The sequence below is a fragment of the Culicoides brevitarsis genome, chromosome 1 (genome assembly GCF_036172545.1).
Source record: "Culicoides brevitarsis isolate CSIRO-B50_1 chromosome 1, AGI_CSIRO_Cbre_v1, whole genome shotgun sequence".
In the NCBI taxonomy this organism is placed as follows: Eukaryota; Metazoa; Arthropoda; class Insecta; order Diptera; family Ceratopogonidae; genus Culicoides; species Culicoides brevitarsis.
In genome coordinates this window covers 31,761,924-31,785,031 of record NC_087085.1, presented here as the reverse complement: position 1 = coordinate 31,785,031, position 23,108 = coordinate 31,761,924, and the positions used below count along the sequence as shown (strand labels likewise).

Here is a 23,108-nt window from a genome sequence, read left to right as displayed (position 1 = left end):
TGTCGTGTCCTTCGTTACGGTATTTTATCATAGTTTAGATTTTTCTTTGCCTTTTTATTGAAATTTCAACGGTGTCTATTTTTTTTACGCCTTTAATTCCATACTTCCCGCGAGATGGCGTTCTTACTTTTCCATGAGAGACCCAAATGTGTATTGGGTTAAAAATTTAAAATATCCCTTGGGATAATTTTTTTGAATGTGCATTGGGTCAAAGCCTTAAAATGTCTGTTTTTTATAGAAATTTCGAAAAATTTCATTAAATGTTCAAGAATCTTCATAAAATCTTTGAGAAAAAATTTTGAAATATTATAAAAATTTAAAGAAAACTGACATCTTTTGTTATAACTAAAAAGTATAAAATAAAAAATATTTTAAAAATATTTTTTTTTGAAAAAGGGCCCTCAAAATTAAAAATAAACAAACATTTTTCAAAATTTTTCCAAAGGAAAAACAGCATGGAAAATTTTTGTTTATTTTTTACTTTTAAGGACCCTTTTTCATAATAAAAAATTTTTAAATATTTTTTTTTTACATATTTCAAAAATTGCTTGGTTTGGATTAATTGAAATATTGATGTAAGATGGGAAAAATTTTTTCTTTTTGGCCAAATCACAGAAATTAAAAAAAAAACTCACCTGGATGCCTGCACATTTTTCTTATCCTTCCTCGAGTCCCTAGAATTATTAGATAACGTTGAATCATTACGTGATAATGATAACGCCGATTGTACGCCACATCGAACATATGAACTTATTGGTCTAAGTGCAACATTACTGCAAAAATGTATGATATGGAAAAGAAAAGGTGATTCGGGATTTTTTTTTGTTTGTTCAAATTTTTGTAATAATAAAGGAAGAGGATTCAAGGAAAGTTTGAAAAATAAGAAAAAAACTCACCTATAATCTTTACGTGGTGACCCGTTCCTCCGATTTGTCGCATTTTTATTTACAAAGATTGTAGCCTTAGTTTCCGGGCTACCTGGAGGAGAATTACTTACAACTAAAATATCGTTTACATCAGTTACATTTGACGGAACATAACCTGAATCATGATTACCATTTGGATCGGCGGAGAGGTGATGTTGTGTGGTTATTTGCGTCATCACACTGAAAAATGGATGACAGAAAGGGTTTTTACTTTATACATTACGCAAAAAACAAGAAAATAATAAACAACTAGACGCAAAACTGTCATTTACAGAAAAATTACAACCAAAGAGATTGATCACGAAGAAGTTAATTTAATAAAACACTAAAATGCATATAGTATTAATTAAAAAGACAATCAATCTTACAAAAAAAAAAAAAATCTCACGGTCATGTTCTCTACTTACTTTCCAGCCTCCTCAACTACTGTTGCTAACATAAACTCCGTTGATTTATCGTTTATTATTACGGGGCAATCATCAACATCAGGGGATCTAATGTTTTGTGTTTTGTGGGTTTTTTATTTCATACGACACACATATATGTTTGTGGATGGATATGTTTCGGGGAACACAGTGTGGTGTACATAAAAGGAGAAAAAATAATTGTTTTTGTTGCATTACACAAATACTTATATAATAATTTAATAATAAAGAGTTACAAGGATTTCCAAGTAATATCAATTAAAATTGTTAAATTCAATTTTCAAACAACATGTTATAAAATTATTTTTTTCAAAAAACAATAAATCCGGATCTGTAATATTACTTTCACATTTCTTTTCAACCGAAAGAATCTATTCAATGCACAAGGATTTTCCAGTTTTCTAAATTCTATGATGGATTATGTCAGAGAAAATTACAATAAAACTATGGTAGATATTTTTAAAGGTAAAGAATAGAGATGTTCAAACTAAATTTCTCACATTCATGGAAGATTTATAATATTTTTTGAAATAAATATTGATTCATATGAAAAATATGGCTGCAAAATATTTTTGAGTCGAAACTAAAAAAAAATCAAATAAAAATTAAAATTTAATTAAATTTAACTTTAATTATTGTTCAATTATTTTTTAAATTTATTTAAATTTTTGTTTCAATTTAAATATTTTTAAATTAAATTTAATTTCTTAATTTTGTTTTTACAATGACAAATTTATAATTATTTTTAAAAATTAATTAATAATTAAAATTATTATTTATTTATTATAAATTTTTATAATAAATTAATTAATTTATAAAAAAAATAAATTTATCTTTTATTTTTTTAAATTTATTTTAAAATTAATTAATTCTCAAAATTTTAAAATTAAAAATTATTGAAATTTTTTAATAAGGCCGATCCAAATGAAAATCATAAATTTGCCCTATTTTAATAAGTCAAAAATTGCCGTTTTTAATTAATTTTCAAATGTTTTTAGAAATTTTTTTAAAAAGTTTTAAATATTTAATTTTTTTTTTAAAAAATCGTAATTTAACATAAATTTTATAAATTTAATTTTGTTTTTTACAAAATTTTAATTTATTTTTAAAAAAAGTTATTTTTATATTTTTTTTTCTCCAAATTTAGATATGTAATTTTTAGCAAATCTTTTAAAAAAAATAAAAAAAAATATTTGAATCAAAAATATTTTTCCAAATTTGGTTGAAAAGAAAAATATTGAAATTTTTTAATAGCTCAATAACTTTTATTTTTTAATAAAAGTGAAAAGAAATTAATTTTAAATTTTAACGAAGTTAGAATGAAAAATTATATTTTTTCAAAAAAAAAAAAAAAAAAAATATTATTTTAAAAATTCATTTTATTTTACCTACAAAAGATATCATTTTTAAAAAGTTAGTTACGACGTTGAATAGATATTTGCCTGTTTTTTTTTGATTTGTTGAAATAAATTTGATGGAATGGTATGAAGTGCGTCATCAGAGAACAATTTTATTTTAATCTCTTATATTTTTTACATTTTTCAAATGAACACAAAACATCCTCTTGACCAAAAATGCACATGAAAACACACCGGAAACAACTTTAGATATTTTCGGTAGTATTTATTTTTTTTGTCGATTTTTGTCTCTTGTAATATTCAAAAGAACGTTTTTCAGCACAAATTCCCATTTTGAATCATTAATTCAATAGTCCGAGTTTTTCCGTTGAAATTCATGCGTAAATGAGAGCACTTCAAATTCACTCCGTTTGAAACTCGTACCATGATCGAAAAATTATTAGGCTGTTTGTAAAGGTATTTTGCATTTGAATTTTGTCGAGTGGACATTCAAAGTGCATACAAATTATTGGGTAGCTGGACATTTAAGAGCATTATTGTCATCTCTCCTATCTCTGTTCGGAACAAAATGAGAGATTCTATATCATCGTGTGTGTTTGTGATTTCCGCCCCCTTTTGTACTTTTATTCCCTTATTTACATACACTTTTTACTCGAAAACGGATTTGAAGTAAACCAAATGTACTCTCAATGGACTTGAAGGCTTACTTTTCGTCCTTCCTTGCCGCTCTTCGCAAAAGTAGAGAGTTGGGACGGTAAAATATTGTGTTTGTGTTTGTTACTTATTTGTTTTTTTCCGTATACTACCGTTGAAGCTCTCTGGTGTTGTTCAATATTTGAACAAATTGTTGTTTCGTAATCTGTTTATTTTTGCTCTTTTCGCAGTGTACACTGAAATTTTAAACTAAACAAAATAAAATCGGTTCGGACCGTAATATTTAATGCAAACGCAGTGAGAAATTTAGTTTGAACCTAACACTGAGTATAATTTCATACTAAACGATTAAAGTTTCAGATTTCTAACATCAAAGAATTAATTTAGATTTTTTTTTTGAAAGGCTTACCCAGCGTTGTCGTCATCCTCCTCATTTGACCCCGACGCTGTGTTAGTTGGTTGCTCGTCCGGCACAACTTTCGACCCGCTCTTACTGCTGCCATCCAATGTCGTTTCCGCTAGTCGTTTATTAACAGTTATATTTTCTATAATACTACCTCCCGCCGTGATATCCGAGAGATGAGGTTTTCGTGCAGCTCGTTGCTTTGCTGCTCGTATCCGAAGTGCCTGTGAAAATTTTAAGTAATTAGTTTTTATTGACTTACACTTTAAAAAATTCTCCTAAATTAAGTAAACTTAATTTTAATAAAATTTTAAATCAATTTTAAAAGTTTTAAGATAAAACTGTATTTTTTGATTCAATAATCAAAAATTTAATTTTGTAAAAAAAAATTTAATGAAATTAAAAAATTAATAAATGGATTTTAAATTTTCTAAAATAAAAAATTTATTTCATATAAAATGCCAAAATTTTAACAAATGGTCATTAAATATTTTAATGTTTTAATTTAAATTTATGATTTAAAATTTTGAAAGTAATTCAATTAAAATTTTAACAAAAAAAAATTCATAAAAATAACTCAAAAAATTTTGAAAAATAATTTTTTTATTTTTGAAAATTGAAAAATTTAAAAAATTTTCGAAAAGTTGAAAAATCAGGAAAATAAATGGTCAATTTTGATGAAATTTTTAATTTTTGCCCCATTGGAATATTTGAAAAAGTCAATTAATTTTTAATATTTTTAAATTTTTTTGATTTATATAATTGGCTTAAATTTTTAGCTAAAAAATTAAGTAATTTTTAAAATTTTAGATTAATAATAATTTAATTAATTTCTCATAAAAAATAAATTTAAAAAATTAATAAAAATTTTTTTTTAATAATTTAAATATAATTTTTTAAATTTACCTAATTATAAATAAAAATTAAATAAATTAAAAAAATTAATTAATTAAATTTTCAAATTGAAAAATTTTATTTTCATTTTTTTTTAATTTTTTAAATAAAATTTTTTTTTGTGACTTCAGTTTTATTTAAAAAGTTTTAAATTTGAAAAAAAAATTTGCAACCCTGCCAAAAAAATATGAATATTTAACTCACCTTAAAAATACTCCAGTACAAAAAGATCATAATAATGCACGGTATATAAAAACTACTTAGCGATGAATATACAATAAAATCACTGTTATAAAATAAACACGCATCCGGTAAACGGTCTGGCGTATTATTCAACCCTAACACAATTGGCGAGCCAATTGCCGCTGATATTGCCCATACTAAGAGTATTGTTAGGCACACACGTCTACTATTTTTATGTTTTGCATATTTAATTGGTTGTGTCACAGCAATGTATCTGCAATGAGAGAAAAAAGAGGCATTTTAAAAATTGAAACATTAAAATAACGACAACACGACACGAAAAAAATGAGCCGAAAAATCAAGTACAAACATCGTTGTCGACATTGTGGCAGCAAGCAGAATATGGCAGTCCGCAAACAACTAGTTTAAGTAAAATTGATGCCATTAAAATTGAATGTTGATCCAATAAAATTGATTAAATTTTGTTGTTTGCGTTTTAACGGTGAGTATGCTTATTTTTTTTTTGCATGTTGATGATAGGTCAATCAGCGTTTTAAATATTTATTTATTTTGTAAAACTGTTGCTATTATTTTGTTACATTGCCAAGTAATTTGCCCATTGTTGAAAATGGAGGAAACGCCTGGTTGTTAATCAACCAGAAACATCTGTACAATTTTCGGGGAATAAATGTTCCTCAATTTTCCTCATTTTGGGCCATCTGGGTTTCGACTGCCCCAAAAATTTATTAAGTGTGAAAAGGATAACTTTTTTTTGTTCAAATTTGATTACAGACAAAAGGAAAACTTGGACTTTTCGACTTCATAAAAAAGGTGATAGAGCAAAAAAAAATCGAGAAAATGTTTTAAACATATGGAGACCGAATGAATTTCATGAATGAATGGAAACATATATCACGTTCGAATGTGACGAATGAACTTTGTGAGTACTATTTACTTTGCTTCCCTTTGCAAACATCCAATCGAATAAATAATTCAAAATATACAGCCATTTTTATTGGGCTGTAATTCTCTTTGCAGCACTTCTATAAATAGGTCAAACAAATGGAGTCATTGATCATCGTGGTAAGTCATTGGTAAGTTTTACATTTAAAGAAAAAAAATGAGAGATCATAATTTCTAATCACATGTTTTAAACCCACGCGTAAAGAATCACGTCTCATATTGAATGAACTTGTTTCTTTTAACTTATTCATGTATTGAAAAAGAAAATAAATAGAAAGAAAAAAGGAAATACCAAATGGTGCAAAAAACATTCGATACAAGGATTTCTCGAATGAAGATGGAGTGGGAGTGATTTCATCTACATTTAGTTTGTCTTTATCGTTTTTTTCGTAAACATTTTTGTTTTGCGATATAAAAGGTTGCAAATTATGCATCAACAAACTAAACTTTTATCAATATATTATGTCGAATGGAATTCATGGAGTCAAAACAAATAAAAAGAACGAGTTTGTAGTTTCTTTGTTTGAATTTTTTTATTAATTTTTTTTTTATTCTTTTTAGATGTCTATCCATTAAAGATTTCTTGTGAATCTTTATTTTTTTATTTTTTTTTTCAGAAATTTAATCCAACGGAGCTATTGAGGAGGCTTTAAATTATTTCAAAAAAGCAGTTTTTGTTGTTTTCCTTGCGTGATCTTGGGTGGCAGGACACATATAAACCATTGAGGATCGCTTCCGAATAAATTGCGCTACTTTCACTCATGACATACTGAGTTCCAACATTTTATCGAGCGTCATAAAAATTAAATTCGTTGAAAGGAACCACCAATATGTCCTTAGATATCCGAAAATATATAAAATAATACCCCCATCCCGTGCTGCATTAGATTTTAAATTGACTTTTCTGACGATATTGACTTTAACGCACTTCAAAATAAAATAGTTATTAAGGAAGAATTAAAAAGAATTGGTAGAATTAAGTATAAATAAGAAAAGATGGCCCTAGGATTTTACAAATTTTTAAAATTAAAAAGTTTTTACTTTTGACATATTCTTAAGCAAACTCATACGACCATGGATGAGATTTTTCATAAACATTTTAGAAAGCACTTATTATCATCTGATGTTCATTTTCATTTACACAACGCAGAGAAAATGTCGGTAACACTGCGATCATATATCCGTGACCTTAAAAACCTTTTTACAAATTTTCTCGTACGTTCCTAATACACTTCATGGAAGAAGGTGTAACAGGATGCCTCATCATGTGTCGCAAAAACGACACAATCAGAATATATTTAGAGAGAGGAAGGAAACTTAATTTATACGCATTTCAATTTCGCTACCTTTTTTTATAATTTAATTATTACATCCACACACACACACACAAATTGTTGTCACCTTTGACGTCACCGTCGAAAAAAAAGGAATACAAGGTGCCGAAACGTGCAGCAGCTTCGTAAAATTGCTTCCAAATGAAAAAGTTGCGCAATATGTTTTATTCAAAATTCAAAACACACATGCGGAAAAACTTGTAGAAACAGTTTAACGGTAAACATGCGTTTAATTGACAAACATTGAATGTGCTGTAATTAATAATTAAAACGCCGCGCCCGCCATTGCCAAACAAATTTCAATTTAATCATCGCAGCAGTCAAGTGAAGTCTACTGTATGAAAGCAAATTAATGATTATTTACAAAAAAATTATATAAATTTACACACGTACAAAGGAAGTCTAATTATTATTCATGCGAGATCTCTTTATTTCGCGATTCTGCGGATGGATACAGTGACAAATTGTTTATCGTGACACAATTTCTTAGAGGTTTTTAAATTTATTCAACAAAAAGCTATAAATTTTCATTTTTAATTCACAAAATAATATCAGGTATACAAAAAAATTTAAATCATAACTTTTGTGAATTTAAACCTTAAATTTAAGTCACTTTAATTAAAAAAAATAATAAATAAAATAATTAAAAATATAATAATTTAATTTTAAAAATAATTTATTTTTTTTTAATTTAAATTAATTTTAAAATTCAATTTGATTTTTTTATTAAATTAGAAAATAATTTATTTATAAAATATTTTATTAATTTCATTAATTTTTTATTTCATTAATTTATTTAATTTTAATATATTTATTAAATTCAATTTCTTTTTTAATTAATTTTATGAATTAATTAAATTAATAATTTTAAAATAAATAATTATTTTTTTTATTTATTAGGTACCTATATTTTAAATTATTTTTATAGTTTACAAATATTCAGTTAAAAAGCTAAAAACTAGTTCAAAAGATTTAAGTTCAAGTCATAAATATTTTTTAGCCCTGTAAAAACTTGATGTGTCAATTAATTTCTCCTTGTATTGCTTCTGGGAAGTTCCTAATGAACATTATTGTATGGCACAAACCACTCGCTGAAAATGAGATACATTCATCTGACGCGGGTTTGATGAGAAGCGTGCACAAAATTATTATTTGCAAGAAGAGTTAATTCAATAAACTTGAGGCATTTCTATTGAAAACTTTTGAAATCCACAATTTTACGAAGAATTTCTCGGAAAGAGATGTTCCTTGGAAAATATTATCAACTTAAAATTCTTGATTAAAAATTTAAATCCTAACCAGAAGTTATTTTTTATTTAAATTAATTTCTTCGTTTGACATGGAAAAACCAAGGAGAAAACTTTACTTTGTCACAAACACATAAATTGTTGCCTTTCCAACTTTTTACCACCGAAAGTTGTCCTCTTTTTTGTAAATTCATGTTTTAACATATTTTTTTTTGTGTATATTTTATTTATATACAAAAACAAGTCTCTTGGGCAACATCCATTTATTTATTATTCATAAATTATTGACTCAATATTCAAATTAAAAAATATTTTCTCTCGTGAAATAATTTTTTGTCACAAAAAATACGTGTACAAAAAAACGTTTGTGATCCTTTTTTAAAATTTGATATTTCTTTTGATCAATCTGTATCATATTTTGTCATTTTTCATCGCAACCGGGATGGCATTGACAAACAACTCGACATAAACAGCAAGAAAAATATCAATTGCTCTTGAATTACATCAAAAAACAATTTAAAAGTTTTTTTCACACACACGTGTGTTTTTGTCGGTGCAAAACTTTTTTAATATGCCGCTCGTGATATTAAAAAGGCATTTCAATTCATCAGAATCATAATTTTAAACTTTAAAAAAAATGTGAAATATTGCAAGCATGTGTCAATGTTTTTTAGCAGGAAATTTTTTTAACCATGAAAAAAAAATGTTTATAGTTCCTTCGCTCGATATGTCACACAAAAGGCACCCAGTTGGCATTGTGTAAATTTTCCGCTCTAAAAATTTGTGTAAATAATCTCTCAATTACGAAGGTCTGCTTATCACAATTTCACATACAGGCACGACGAAAGTATAGGTTTTGCCATTTGCGTCTTATTTGTATGCGAAACACGAGACGTTGCAGTTGTAATAAAATATTAAAAATAAGGTTGGGTGACATAAATCAAAAGTTACGAAAAAAAACGGAGCTACAAACTAGTTTTTCTCTGTGTATATAGGATGGCATCGACATGACATCAGAAAAAAAACAATAGAAACATATTTTTGCCTAAAAAAAATTAGACATCCTCGTTTCAATAACACAGAGAAAAATATTCTACGAACGAATTCAAACCCGCAGGTGTAAAATTCTCTTGTTAAAGCTGTGTTTTATTTTCTTCCCTTTTTGTGTGTGCCAGAGGAAAAAGACACAGACACACATATTCAAATACTTTTAATATGAATTTCGTAGAGTAAATAAATACCTTTAGATAGACTGCTTTAACGAAGTTTACATAAAAGGGATGGCAACGTCAAAGTTGCTCTATGGAGTACTGTTATGTTTTTTTTCGGGTCTTGTCTCGTATGTACCTGCTTGGAATACAAATAGAGGGAAGTTGTGTGTGGGTGAAACGCAAAAAAGAAAACAAGAAGAGAGACGCATTTAATAAACTATCTCTGTGAGGATGTTGTGTTTCGTAATGTGAAAAAAAAAATACTCAAAGCTAATAATTTTTTTATAATTATTTAAATTTATAAATTTTTTAATAATTATAATGGAATAATAATAATTCATTTCCGTTCAAAAATTCAAAAATTTTCATTATTTTCTCTTTCTTTGCATTTATTAAATATAATTTTTGTCTACAAAAAATATAAATTATTTAAATTAATTTTTTTTTTAAGAATTGAAGAAAATATTATTATTTATTTAAAAATAATTTTATTTTAAGTATTATTTTTTTAACTTCATTAAATAAAAGCTTTTTAAATCGAAAAAAAAGTTTTTTTCAAATAAAATTTTTTAATTTAAAAAAAAATATAAAAAGCTTTTAATATTATTTTTTTAACTTCATTTAATAAAAGTATTGGATTTATAAGCTTTTTAAATCGAAAAAAAAATTTTTTTTCAAATAAAATTTTAATAAATTTTCAATTAAAATTATTTTTTTACCATGAAAAAATTTTTAAATAGAATTATATTTATTTGTAAAAAAAAAATAAAATAGAGTTTATAAAAATATTTTGAAAGCAAAAATTTTGAAAATATGAAAATAAAATTAAATCAAAATAAAATTTAATTAAATTTATTTAATAAATTTTTTTAGACAAAATAATTATTTGATTTTATTTATAATAAATATTTTAATAATTAATTTAATTTAACAACATAAATTTTTAATTTTGAAAAGAATTGAAACATTTTTTTAACTGCGAAACACAAATTTTTCACAATCCAATCTCATATTAAACAAAACTTTGATATAAACCAAAACCAGAATGTTGTCATGTTTTGGTAGTCTTTGATTTTGTTGCACAAACTGCTTTGTATATGATTAATGAAATACATTTTTTTTACGTTCGCAAAAACTGACGATGATAAATCCCCCTTTTTTACAGCTTTTTTTTATACGAAAAGTTAAATTGTTACTTTACTAAATGAACATCAAAATTGACCTAGTTTACCTCCGAGACAAAATTTTCCCGATGACTTAACACATTTCAATATTCATCATCATCTTTAAAAGATACACAGGTCGTCGGCACACAAAACAAAAATAGCAATAATGCATGAAAAGCAGGAAAATGACAAAGAGGAAACAACTCAACCGAATAAAATCTGTAAGTACAAAAAATAAAAGGATATAAAAGCAGACACTTAATCCATTGTAAGACTAAAATGTGAGTTCGAGTGATGGGGACCTGATGCAGAAAATACTTGAAAATAAGAGACGTAGACGCTGGAAGAATTACACCGAAATAAGTGAAATAAACTCATTTGCATTAATTAGATTTAATGCAAATAATGGCAAAAGTAGGATATCTCGTTGGAAAATTGCTTGCATAAACTTTTGCGTCGTCTCGGTGTCTTCGCCCAAAGTTTCACGAGTAGCAGCAGAGCAGCATAAAAACAGCAATAAAGGTGTTGTATAATAATAATAATAATAATAATATGCATATTGCCTTGCGGTTTAATGTCTCACTTATGTGAAACGTGTACTTTTACTTGTTCTTCGTCGGCAAGATGTAAGTAACGAAAAGTTATTAAGAAAATGGAAAGAAGTATTTTAATTAAATAAGTAGTTAAGATGAAAGCGGTACGCAACATTGAATCTCTTCTTCTTCTTCGCAATTTAAATTACTTCCCTCTTCCTTCTGTGTGAAAGCTGCGGGAGATGTGAAATTAAAAATTAAAACAAAAATGAATCTTTAATTTCAAGTTTTTTTTAAATAAATAAATATTTTTTTTAAAAATATTTTTAAAAACATTTTATTTAAAATATAACACTAAAAAAAAAATTTAAAATTACTAAAAAAATAAAAAATTAATTTCATGACAATAATTTAAAAAATTTTATCTCAAAAATTATTTTTTTAATTTTATACTTAATTTTATATTCACAATTTTTTAAAAATATTTTTTTAATTTTTTAAAAAATATTTTTCACTTATTTTCATTTTCACGTTATTGATAATAGTTCTTAAAAATTATTAAAGAAAATAAATTAAATTTATAAAAAATATTTTTTTAATTTTTGGAGTAACTTTTTCTCACAATGAAAATACAAGAAAAAAAAAATATCCTAAATATTAAAAAAAAACAAAAAATAAAATAAAAATTAAATATTACAAAAAATAATTTTTCCTAATTTTTTTTTCGAAATTTTATAATTTTATTTTTTTATTAAATTTTATATTTTTATAACTTTTTATTTTCAAAAACATTTTTTAAAATTAGTATTTATTTAACAAAAAATTTAAAAAAATAAATTTTTACTTTTCCCGCACCTTCTTGCTTCTTTTGTGTTCACGCAGGCTGGGATACTTATCTTAATTTCATCAAATGAAAATTAATCGATTGATATCAACATTAAATAAAATAAAATAATGGACAAAAAGGGAGATGATTACCTAAATTAATCAAGTAACTCATGCACAACGAAGTCGATAAATAACGTGCCAATTTTATTAAAATTCTCATATAATTTTTTATTTATTTACATTTTTTTGCTAGAAAATTATTATCATCATCATTTTTAATAATAATGAAAATTTTACGCATCATAACAATAACAATAGGATGAAAAAGCAGTAAAAAAACGTTACATTTTAGTGAGAAATTGATGATGATAAAAATGAGCAAAAAAGGATAATGAATAAAAATATGGAAAAATGGTCTTCATTTTTTTTTTTGCTGAACATATTAAATTACTGGAGCAAAACATATTGGTACCAAAAATATGATTAAAGACACTTTTTTTTTCGGAAGTTTACGCATGAACAGTAGCTGTGATCAAAAAACTGATCTTTTTAACTAAAAAAATTAAGTTTTCAAAGAAAAAGGCATCAAAAGATACAAAAAAACAATATCCTTTCGCAACTTTACTTTTAACTAGAGTTTAATGATGCTTGCGAGCAAAAAGGAAGTATGGAAAGGATTATCCCATTTTTGAGATTCATAATTCTTATTATCATTGTTTTTTTTTGCTACTCCTTCCATTTTTTGTCGAGAGACACTCGACGAGAATACAAAAATAAATACAAGGAAGGGAAAAATCAATATTTGGGTGACCGCATAAAAAAATTTTTTTTTATGGTAAAAATAAAAGGAAATGAAAGCAAAAAAAAAATAACATTAACCTAAGCGAGCTGTTTTTTTTTGCAAAAAATATGCAAAAATAAACAATATTAAAATATGTTTTAGATTTTTTTTTTATATATTTTTTTTTTGAAAAACCGCAAAACTTTGCCTTTTAAATTTTTTTTATTGCTTCGCTGCATAATTTTTATTGTTTTTGCTTTACATTTTTTTTTGTTTATTGGATCAGCAACAGTTGAAAATTCTCACGAAGTAGGAGGAAAAGATTTGAAGCCACAAAAATCCTCTCAGCATGCGAAATTTTATGTTAATTAACTACCCTCGAAAAATCAGACGAAAACCGTTAAGCACATTGATTGATGTTCTAATTTTAAAAAATCGACCTTTTTCGGATAACAAGTTGTGATCGGGAAAAAGGGAAAATTTTATATTCAGCTCGTCTCAAAAGTTGATTGTTCAACTTTTCTTTTGAGAAAAAAAAGTGCGATAAAAGTTCAAAGACTCTTCGTTCAAGTTTCTTGCTTGACTTATTGCTTTAATTACGGCGAAAAATGAACGAGAGAAGATAAATTTTTCACTATTTTTCGATGGGGTGTCGGAAAATAAATAAAAAGTTGAGCATTTAAAACAACAAAAGCGCCCGTTTTAAAGTCTACTGTTTCATAATTAACGCGATGATTAATGTACTGCACTGTTCTCGTTTTCCTTAAATTTACCTCGCGAGATGAATGAAAGTTTTTAAAGTAATAAAAACGAGTTTGTTTCATTTTTTTTATGTTAAAACGGAGTAAAATAGTGCTTTTTGCTGGATTTAGCGATAATTACTGTCGTAAATAAATTCATTAATACGATGCTTAATGAAGAAATATTCTGCAAATGATCAATATTACTTCCCGCTCTTCTCTTTTATATTTATAAGTGTTGCTAATAATCGTAATCGTTAAATTTACAATCTGCATAACGACTCGTTTGTCGTTTCGCAGCCTGAAATTATAAAGAACAACAAAAAGTATTAAATTGGCTTGATAAGCAACGCTTTCCAAAAAATATTTTTAATTAAATTTTCATGTTGATTAAACAAACTCTGCGTTGTTAGTGTCTAGCTCGAGTACATGAACTGGCGAACTTTTTTTTGTATTTTTTTTTATTAAATAAAATTATCACCTAAACGGAGATTTAACATCGTAAGCACACGATCTTGGTGCTAATGCTTATGGAAATACCGTAAACACATAAAAAAAAGCGACGATGATGTTTATAATTTTATTTACTTTAGGAATAAAGACGAGTAAAAAACAACAGCCGCTAGACATTTGAGATAGATTTTAAAGTATGTCTTCCGCTTTTTTTTCTTTGTGTTTTGCGTAAATTTTTTTAATGACACTCGAAGTTGAGTATTTTGTATCGTTTGATGACAAAGACGGAATTTAGGTCAAATTTTTGAAGGAATTTATGTTGGAAGGAATTAACAAATTAGCGTGATTAGCGGAATGAAAAGGGATTTTAAGGATATAATTTATTTGTTACGTTCTGGATTTTAAATAAAAAAATTCATGATAAAATATTTGTATTTAATTCGTCGATTTGTCAGGTTTAAATAGTTTTGATGAATAGTTTTAGTCCTAATTTGATTAAAATATATTATTCAGTGAATATTTTATTCAATTTATTATTCAAATTATATTTAATAGATTTTAGTTTTTGATATAAAAATCGATTTAAAAAATTAAAATAAATTGAATTTTTAAAATAAATTCAAAAATATATTTTTTTAGCTTTCAAAGAACTTGGCATCTGTTTATTTAATTTAATTTGTTTTATTAAAAAATTTTTATTTAATTATTTTATTTGAATTAATTTTTTTTAAATATTTTTTTTTAAATTCTTTTTTTAATTTATTCAAATTATTTTATTTAATTTTATTTTTTTTAAAATAGGCCGCTCCAAAAATTTTTTTGAACTTTTTGTCCCATGCCCTATTTCAAAAGTCGAAAATCCAATAGGGCAAAATAAAAAAAAAGTTAAAAATATCAACAAAATCGCCCGTTTTTTGGTCTTTTTTCATATTTTTTCAAGGAGTTAAAAATTTTTTTAATTTTTTTTTTTAATTTTTTCAAGAAAATTTTGAAAATTTTCTTTAAATTTTTTTCCAAAAAATAATTTTTTTAAATTTTTTTCCAAAAAAATTTCAAAATTTTGTGAAATCATTTTAATTAAGTTTTTAAATTGAAAACTTTAAGAATTTTTTTAAATTATTTTTTAAATGTGAAATTTTAAAAATATTTTTCAAGGACCAAAAATTTTTAAAATTTTTTGAAATTGAAAAAAGTTTTTCTTAGAAAAAAATGCGAGGCCAAAATAAAAGAATTCAAATTTAATTAATATGAAAGCATTATTTTTTTAAATATTTTTTAAATTTATTTTAAATTTAAAAATTAAAAATTTAAAAATTAAAAATATTAATTAAAAAATTGATAAAAAAGGCCCATTTTGTTATTATTGATATTTTATGTATTTCAAATCTTTTTTTTTTAATTATTTTGCCCTTGAAAAAATTTTATTCGAGCCCAGTGCCTAAAAAAAATAACTTTATTTTTTTTTTTTTTTCAATTTTTTTTTTTTTTCAAAAAATTTTTTTTTTATTTTTTTTTTTGTATTGTTTATTTTTTAAAATTATTTTTTTATACTTGAACAAAAAAATCTGGGGCCCTTCAAAAATTTTTTTTTGCTTAATTTGTTTCTTTTTTTTTTTTTTTTCAAAAAAAAAAAAAAAAAAAAAAAAAAAATTACATCGGAAAAAAATTTATTTAAACAAAAGTTTTTTAACAACCTTTTTTGAACGGAGAACCGTTTTTTTCAAAAAATTTAAAAATCAAAAAAAAAATTTTTATAAAATCTTTAAATTCAAAAATTTTTTTGCAAAATTTAATTAAAGTTTTTATTAATAATTTTATTTTTTAATTTATTATTTAAAAAAAAAACACTATATTTATAATTGAATTTATTTAAATATTAAATGGCTCCTGAAAATCGAAAAAAAATTTAGAAAAATTCAAAATTAATTTGAAAAATAAATTTATAATTTTTATTTTTTTTCTAACCAGAAATTTATATCGAAAACTGCAAAAAAAAAAAATTGACAAAAAAATTTTTAAAATTTATGATTTTTTTTTTTAATAAATTTTCATTAAATCTAATGCCTTTTGAATATTTTTGACTTTTTTTAAATTATTGCAAATAAAATATGAAGTTTAAATAAAAAAAAAAATAAAATTTTTAGAAAAATTTACAAAAAATAATGACTTAAAATTTACTCAGAACAAAAACAAATGAACATAATTTCACCATTTTTGTAAATATTAAAAGCTTTCCAGAAGAGATGCTTCACATGCGTTCCCAAAAAAAAAACACTTTTACTGTTTAACTATATTATCATTCCATTATTATTATTACCTAAAATAACATAAAAGTACAATATGCAGCCCTAATTAGACAACAATGTACAATATTATTATTATTATTATAACACCCATCAAAAGTTTTCACAATAAAACAATCGTAAAAATGGAAAAGTTTTTTTTTTTCGTTTTTTTTCTTCTTTTTTTGGTGCGCCGCCAACACATAATTTGCACAACAACCGAAAAAACCAGACAATTTCTTCGTACAAAGTGCCTATTAACGCAAATAACATGGTTGAAAGCAAGACGATGCGCAAGTGATTCCCGACAGACAGCAAGACACGTGCAAGCCTAAACGAGTATATGAGAGGTCGTTATAAAACTTTTATTTTCTAATGTCTTTTTTAGGGGGCGCACGAAATATGTTTTTGAGGTGATAGATGTGTTGTTAGCTAGTTGTTGTTACATGCATGTCTAACAAGGCTCGTCACATGACGACGACGACGACGATTCTTAGTAAAACAACATCTCCTCGTGCATTCCCAACAAAAACAGCCGAGGACCGAAACTGTAACAATGACAGAATTTATTACACAAACGTTAAATTTTTATTTTATGCTTTTCGAAGCTAAAAAGGTATAAAAATACAAAAAAGGGAGAAAGAGAGAGGAATTTCTGCATGTACCTAGCGACGTAAAGAGGAAACATAAAAGTACAACAAACTGGCTATAATGCATCTGTTAATGTTATTTTTATGACCCATTGTCGTTCATATTCGCCGTTCCTTCGTGCTGCTTGCATTTTCTGAACATTTCCTGTGAAAAGAGTGTTCTCTTCTCAATAAAGCATGGAATTGTTTTTTTCGTAGAACAATGGATAAGAATCATAACTCAAGCCCACGTTATTTTATTACAGGCAACCCTTTCGGCTTTGTTACTTCAGAGAAAACGCAAAATATGTCCTACCTGCAATGCTGACAAATAGTTTCTGAATTTATCACAGAGTAGAAAATTTTTCGTATCTGGAACAATACTTTTCGAAACTTGAACGTACTTGATAAAAATGTTCATTACTTTTCCATTACAGTTTCTAATAAAGTAACTGTTGACATGAAAAAAGGTAAAAAAAAATCATAAAATATAGAACGTCATTGTCTTTATTGAGTTAAAATGCAATTTTGTTCTATTTGATCTCAAAGAGAATATTTTTTGTAAAAAATCAATTTTTGTTTTAAGTTTGATAAAAAAAAAAGAGAAAAAAAAATATAAAATTGCAATTTTATTTTTTTTAAATTCATGGAAATTTAATTTTTGTTTGTCGCATTTTTTAAATTATAATATTTTTTTCATTAAAAATCAAATAAATTAACGTCCGAAGTTTTCAAAATAAAGTCGACCAACTCCGTGCTAAACTCCAATTTTTTTGTAGTCGACTCCGAGTCGACTCTATCAAAACTCATGGAAATTATGTTCAGAATGACTTTTTATTCAGTTTCAAGCTTAAAATTGCTCGAAAATTAACTTGCAAAATTTATCACGATTTTAAGTCAGCATGAGAAAGAATCGTGAAAAATTTTATTTGTTCGAAAATTGAGAAAATATGAATGGAAATCATCTTCAGAATGACTTTTTATTCAGTTTCAAGCTTAAAATTGCTCGAAAATTAACTTGCAAAATTTATCACGATTTTAAGTCAGCATGAGAAAGAATCGTGAAAAATTTTATTTGTTCGAAAATTGAGAAAATATGAATGGAAATCATCTTCAGAATGACTTTTTATTCAGTTTCAAGCTTAAAATTGCTCGAAAATTAACTTGCAAAATTTATCACGATTTTAAGTCAGCATGAGAAAGAATCGTGAAAAATTTTATTTGTTCGAAAATTGAGAAAATATGAATGGAAATCATCTTCAGAATGACTTTTTATTCAGTTTCAAGCTTAAAATTGCTCGAAAATTAACTTGCAAAATTTATCACGATTTTAAGTCAGCATGAGAAAGAATCGTGAAAAATTTTATTTGTTCGAAAATTGAGAAAATATGAATGGAAATCATCTTCAGAATGACTTTTTATTCAGTTTCAAGCTTAAAATTGCTCGAAAATTAACTTGCAAAATTTATCACGATTTTAAGTCAGCATGAGAAAGAATCGTGAAAAATTTTATTTGTTCGAAAATTGAGAAAATATGAATGGAAATCATCTTCAGAATGACTTTTTATTCAGTTTCAAGCTGTTCGAAAATTGAGAAAATATGAATGGAAATCATCTTCAGAATGACTTTTTATTAAAATCACGATTTTAAGTCAGCATTTCGTGAAAAATTTTATTTGTTCGAGTCGACATTGCTTCAGAACTTAAAATTTCAGTTTCATTCGAAAATTAACTTGCAAAATTGCAAAATTTATCACGATTTTAAGTCAGCATGAGAAAGAATCGTGAAAAATTTTATTTGTTCGAAAATTGAGAAAATATGAATGGAAATCATCTTCAGAATGACTTTTTATTCAGTTTCAAGCTTAAAATTGCTCGAAAATTAACTTGCAAAATTTATCACGATTTTAAGTCAGCATGAGGAAGAATCGTGAAAAATTTTATTTGTTCGAAAATTGAGAAAATATGAATGGAAATCATCTTCAGAATGACTTTTTATTCAGTTTCAAGCTTAAAATTGCTCGAAAATTAACTTGCAAAATTTATCACGATTTTAATTAAGCATGAGAAAGAATAGTGAAAAATTTTATTTGTTCGAAAATTGAGAAAATATGAATGGAAATCATCTTCAGAATGACTTTTTATTCAGTTTCAAGCTTAAAATTGCTCGAAAATTAACTTGCAAAATTTATCACGATTTTAAGTCAGCATGAGAAAGAATCGTGAAAAATTTTATTTGTTCGAAAATTGAGAAAATATGAATGGAAATCATCTTCAGAATGACTTTTTGCATGAGGAAGAATCGTGAAAAATTTTATTTGTACGAAAATTGAGAAATTATGAATGGAAATCATCTTCAGAATGACTTTTTATTCAGTTTCAAGCTTAAAATTGCTCAAAAATTAACTTGATTTTAATTCAGCATGAGAAGAATCGTGAAAAATTTTATTTGTTCGAAAATTGAGAAAATATGAATGGAAATCATCTTCAGAATGACTTTTTATTCAGTTTCAAGCTTAAAATTGCTCGAAAATTAACTTGCAAAATTTATCACGATTTTAAGTCAGCATGAGAAAGAATCGTGAAAAATTTTATTTGTTCGAAAATTGAGAAAATATGAATGGAAATCATCTTCAGAATGACTTTTTATTCAGTTTCAAGCTTAAAATTGCTCGAAAATTAACTTGCAAAATTTATCACGATTTTAAGTCAGCATGAGAAAGAATCGTGAAAAATTTTATTTGTTCGAAAATTGAGAAAATATGAATGGAAATCATCTTCAGAATGACTTTTTATTCAGTTTCAAGCTTAAAATTGCTCGAAAATTAACTTGCAAAATTTATCACGATTTTAAGTCAGCATGAGAAAGAATCGTGAAAAATTTTATTTGTTCGAAAATTGAGAAAATATGAATGGAAATCATCTTCAGAATGACTTTTTATTCAGTTTCAAGCTTAAAATTGCTCGAAAATTAACTTGCAAAATTTATCACGATTTTAAGTCAGCATGAGAAAGAATCGTGAAAAATTTTATTTGTTCGAAAATTGAGAAAATATGAATGGAAATCATCTTCAGAATGACTTTTTATTCAGTTTCAAGCTTAAAATTGCTCGAAAATTAACTTGCAAAATTTATCACGATTTTAAGTCAGCATGAGAAAGAATCGTGAAAAATTTTATTTGTTCGAAAATTGAGAAAATATGAATGGAAATCATCTTCAGAATGACTTTTTATTCAGTTTCAAGCTTAAAATTGCTCGAAAATTAACTTGCAAAATTTAAATTTAAGTCATCATGAAAAATTTTATTTGTTCGAAAATTGAGAAATTATGAATGGAAATCATCTTCAGAATGACTTTTTATTCAGTTTCAAGCTTAAAATTGCTCGAAAATTAACTTGCAAAATTTATCACGATTTGAATTCAGCATGAGGAAGAATCGTGAAAAATTTTATTTGTTCGAAAATTGAGAAATTATGAATGGAAATCATCTTCAGAATGACTTTTTATTCAGTTTCAAGCTTAAAATTGCTCGAAAATTAACTTGCAAAATTTATCACGATTTTAAGTCAGCATGAGAAAGAATCGTGAAAAATTTTATTTGTTCGAAAATTGAGAAAATATGAATGGAAATCATCTTCAGAATGACTTTTTATTCAGTTTCAAGCTTAAAATTGCTCGAAAATTAACTTGCAAAATTTATCACGATTTTAAGTCAGCATGAGAAAGAATCGTGAAAAATTTTATTTGTTCGAAAATTGAGAAAATATGAATGGAAATCATCTTCAGAATGACTTTTTATTCAGTTTCAAGCTTAAAATTGCTCGAAAATTAACTTGCAAAATTTATCACGATTTTAAGTCAGCATGAGAAAGAATCGTGAAAAATTTTATTTGTTCGAAAATTGAGAAAATATGAATGGAAATCATCTTCAGAATGACTTTTTATTCAGTTTCAAGCTTAAAATTGCTCGAAAATTAACTTGCAAAATTTATCACGATTTTAAGTCAGCATGAGAAAGAATCGTGAAAAATTTTATTTGTTCGAAAATTGAGAAAATATGAATGGAAATCATCTTCAGAATGACTTTTTATTCAGTTTCAAGCTTAAAATTGCTCGAAAATTAACTTGCAAAATTTATCACGATTTTAAGTCAGCATGAGAAAGAATCGTGAAAAATTTTATTTGTTCGAAAATTGAGAAAATATGAATGGAAATCATCTTCAGAATGACTTTTTATTCAGTTTCAAGCTTAAAATTGCTCGAAAATTAACTTGCAAAATTTATCACGATTTTAAGTCAGCATGAGAAAGAATCGTGAAAAATTTTATTTGTTCGAAAATTGAGAAAATATGAATGGAAATCATCTTCAGAATGACTTTTTATTCAGTTTCAAGCTTAAAATTGCTCGAAAATTAACTTGCAAAATTTATCACGATTTTAAGTCAGCATGAGAAAGAATCGTGAAAAATTTTATTTGTTCGAAAATTGAGAAAATATGAATGGAAATCATCTTCAGAATGACTTTTTATTCAGTTTCAAGCTTAAAATTGCTCGAAAATTAACTTGCAAAATTTATCACGATTTTAAGTCAGCATGAGAAAGAATCGTGAAAAATTTTATTTGTTCGAAAATTGAGAAAATATGAATGGAAATCATCTTCAGAATGACTTTTTATTCAGTTTCAAGCTTAAAATTGCTCGAAAATTAACTTGCAAAATTTATCACGATTTTAAGTCAGCATGAGAAAGAATCGTGAAAAATTTTATTTGTTCGAAAATTGAGAAAATATGAATGGAAATCATCTTCAGAATGACTTTTTATTCAGTTTCAAGCTTAAAATTGCTCGAAAATTAACTTGCAAAATTTATCACGATTTTAAGTCAGCATGAGAAAGAATCGTGAAAAATTTTATTTGACTTGCAAAATTTATCACGATTTGAATTCAGCATGAGGAAGAATCGTGAAAAATTTTATTTGTTCGAAAATTGAGAAAATATGAATGGAAATCATCTTCAGAATGACTTAAAAGTTTCAAGCTTAAAATTGAAAATTAACTTGCAAAATTTATCACGATTTTAAGTCAGCATGAGAAAGAATCGTGAAAAATTTTATTTGTTCGAAAATTGAGAAAATATGAATGGAAATCATCTTCAGAATGACTTTTTATTCAGTTTCAAGCTTAAAATTGCTCGAAAATTAACTTGCAAAATTTATCACGATTTTAAGTCAGCATGAGGAAGAATCGTGAAAAATTTTATTTGTTCGAAAATTGAGAAAATATGAATGGAAATCATCTTCAGAATGACTTTTTATTCAGTTTCAAGCTTAAAATTGCTCGAAAATTAACTTGCAAAATTTATCACGATTTTAAGTCAGCATGAGAAAGAATCGTGAAAAATTTTATTTGTTCGAAAATTGAGAAAATATGAATGGAAATCATCTTCAGAATGACTTTTTATTCAGTTTCAAGCTTAAAATTGCTCGAAAATTAACTTGCAAAATTTATCACGATTTTAAGTCAGCATGAGGAAGAATCGTGAAAAATTTTATTTGTTCGAAAATTGAGAAAATATGAATGGAAATCATCTTCAGAATGACTTTTTATTCAGTTTCAAGCTTAAAATTGCTCGAAAATTAACTTGCAAAATTTATCACGATTTTAAGTCAGCATGAGAAAGAATCGTGAAAAATTTTATTTGTTCGAAAATTGAGAAAATATGAATGGAAATCATCTTCAGAATGACTTTTTATTCAGTTTCAAGCTTAAAATTGCTCGAAAATTAACTTGCAAAATTTATCACGATTTTAAGTCAGCATGAGAAAGAATCGTGAAAAATTTTATTTGTTCGAAAATTGAGAAAATATGAATGGAAATCATCTTCAGAATGACTTTTTATTCAGTTTCAAGCTTAAAATTGCTCGAAAATTAACTTGCAAAATTTATCACGATTTTAAGTCAGCATGAGAAAGAATCGTGAAAAATTTTATTTGTTCGAAAATTGAGAAAATATGAATGGAAATCATCTTCAGAATGACTTTTTATTCAGTTTCAAGCTTAAAATTGCTCGAAAATTAACTTGCAAAATTTATCACGATT

At 25.3% G+C, this 23,108-nt stretch overlaps 1 protein-coding gene across 1 annotated transcript in view; it reads right to left on the bottom strand.

The window, feature by feature from the left end:
- The window catches only part of LOC134838301 (dopamine D2-like receptor), an 85,051-nt gene that overhangs the window by 5,650 nt on the left and 56,293 nt on the right, over window positions 1-23,108 (bottom strand). The window contains exons 5-9 of the mRNA XM_063853801.1: window positions 4,865-5,117; window positions 3,773-3,990; window positions 1,334-1,420; window positions 897-1,106; window positions 636-773 (exon numbers count right to left, since the gene is read on the bottom strand). Of these exons, the coding sequence (XP_063709871.1) occupies window positions 636-773; window positions 897-1,106; window positions 1,334-1,420; window positions 3,773-3,990; window positions 4,865-5,117 (906 nt within the window). The remainder of the gene's footprint in view (window positions 1-635; window positions 774-896; window positions 1,107-1,333; window positions 1,421-3,772; window positions 3,991-4,864; window positions 5,118-23,108) is intronic.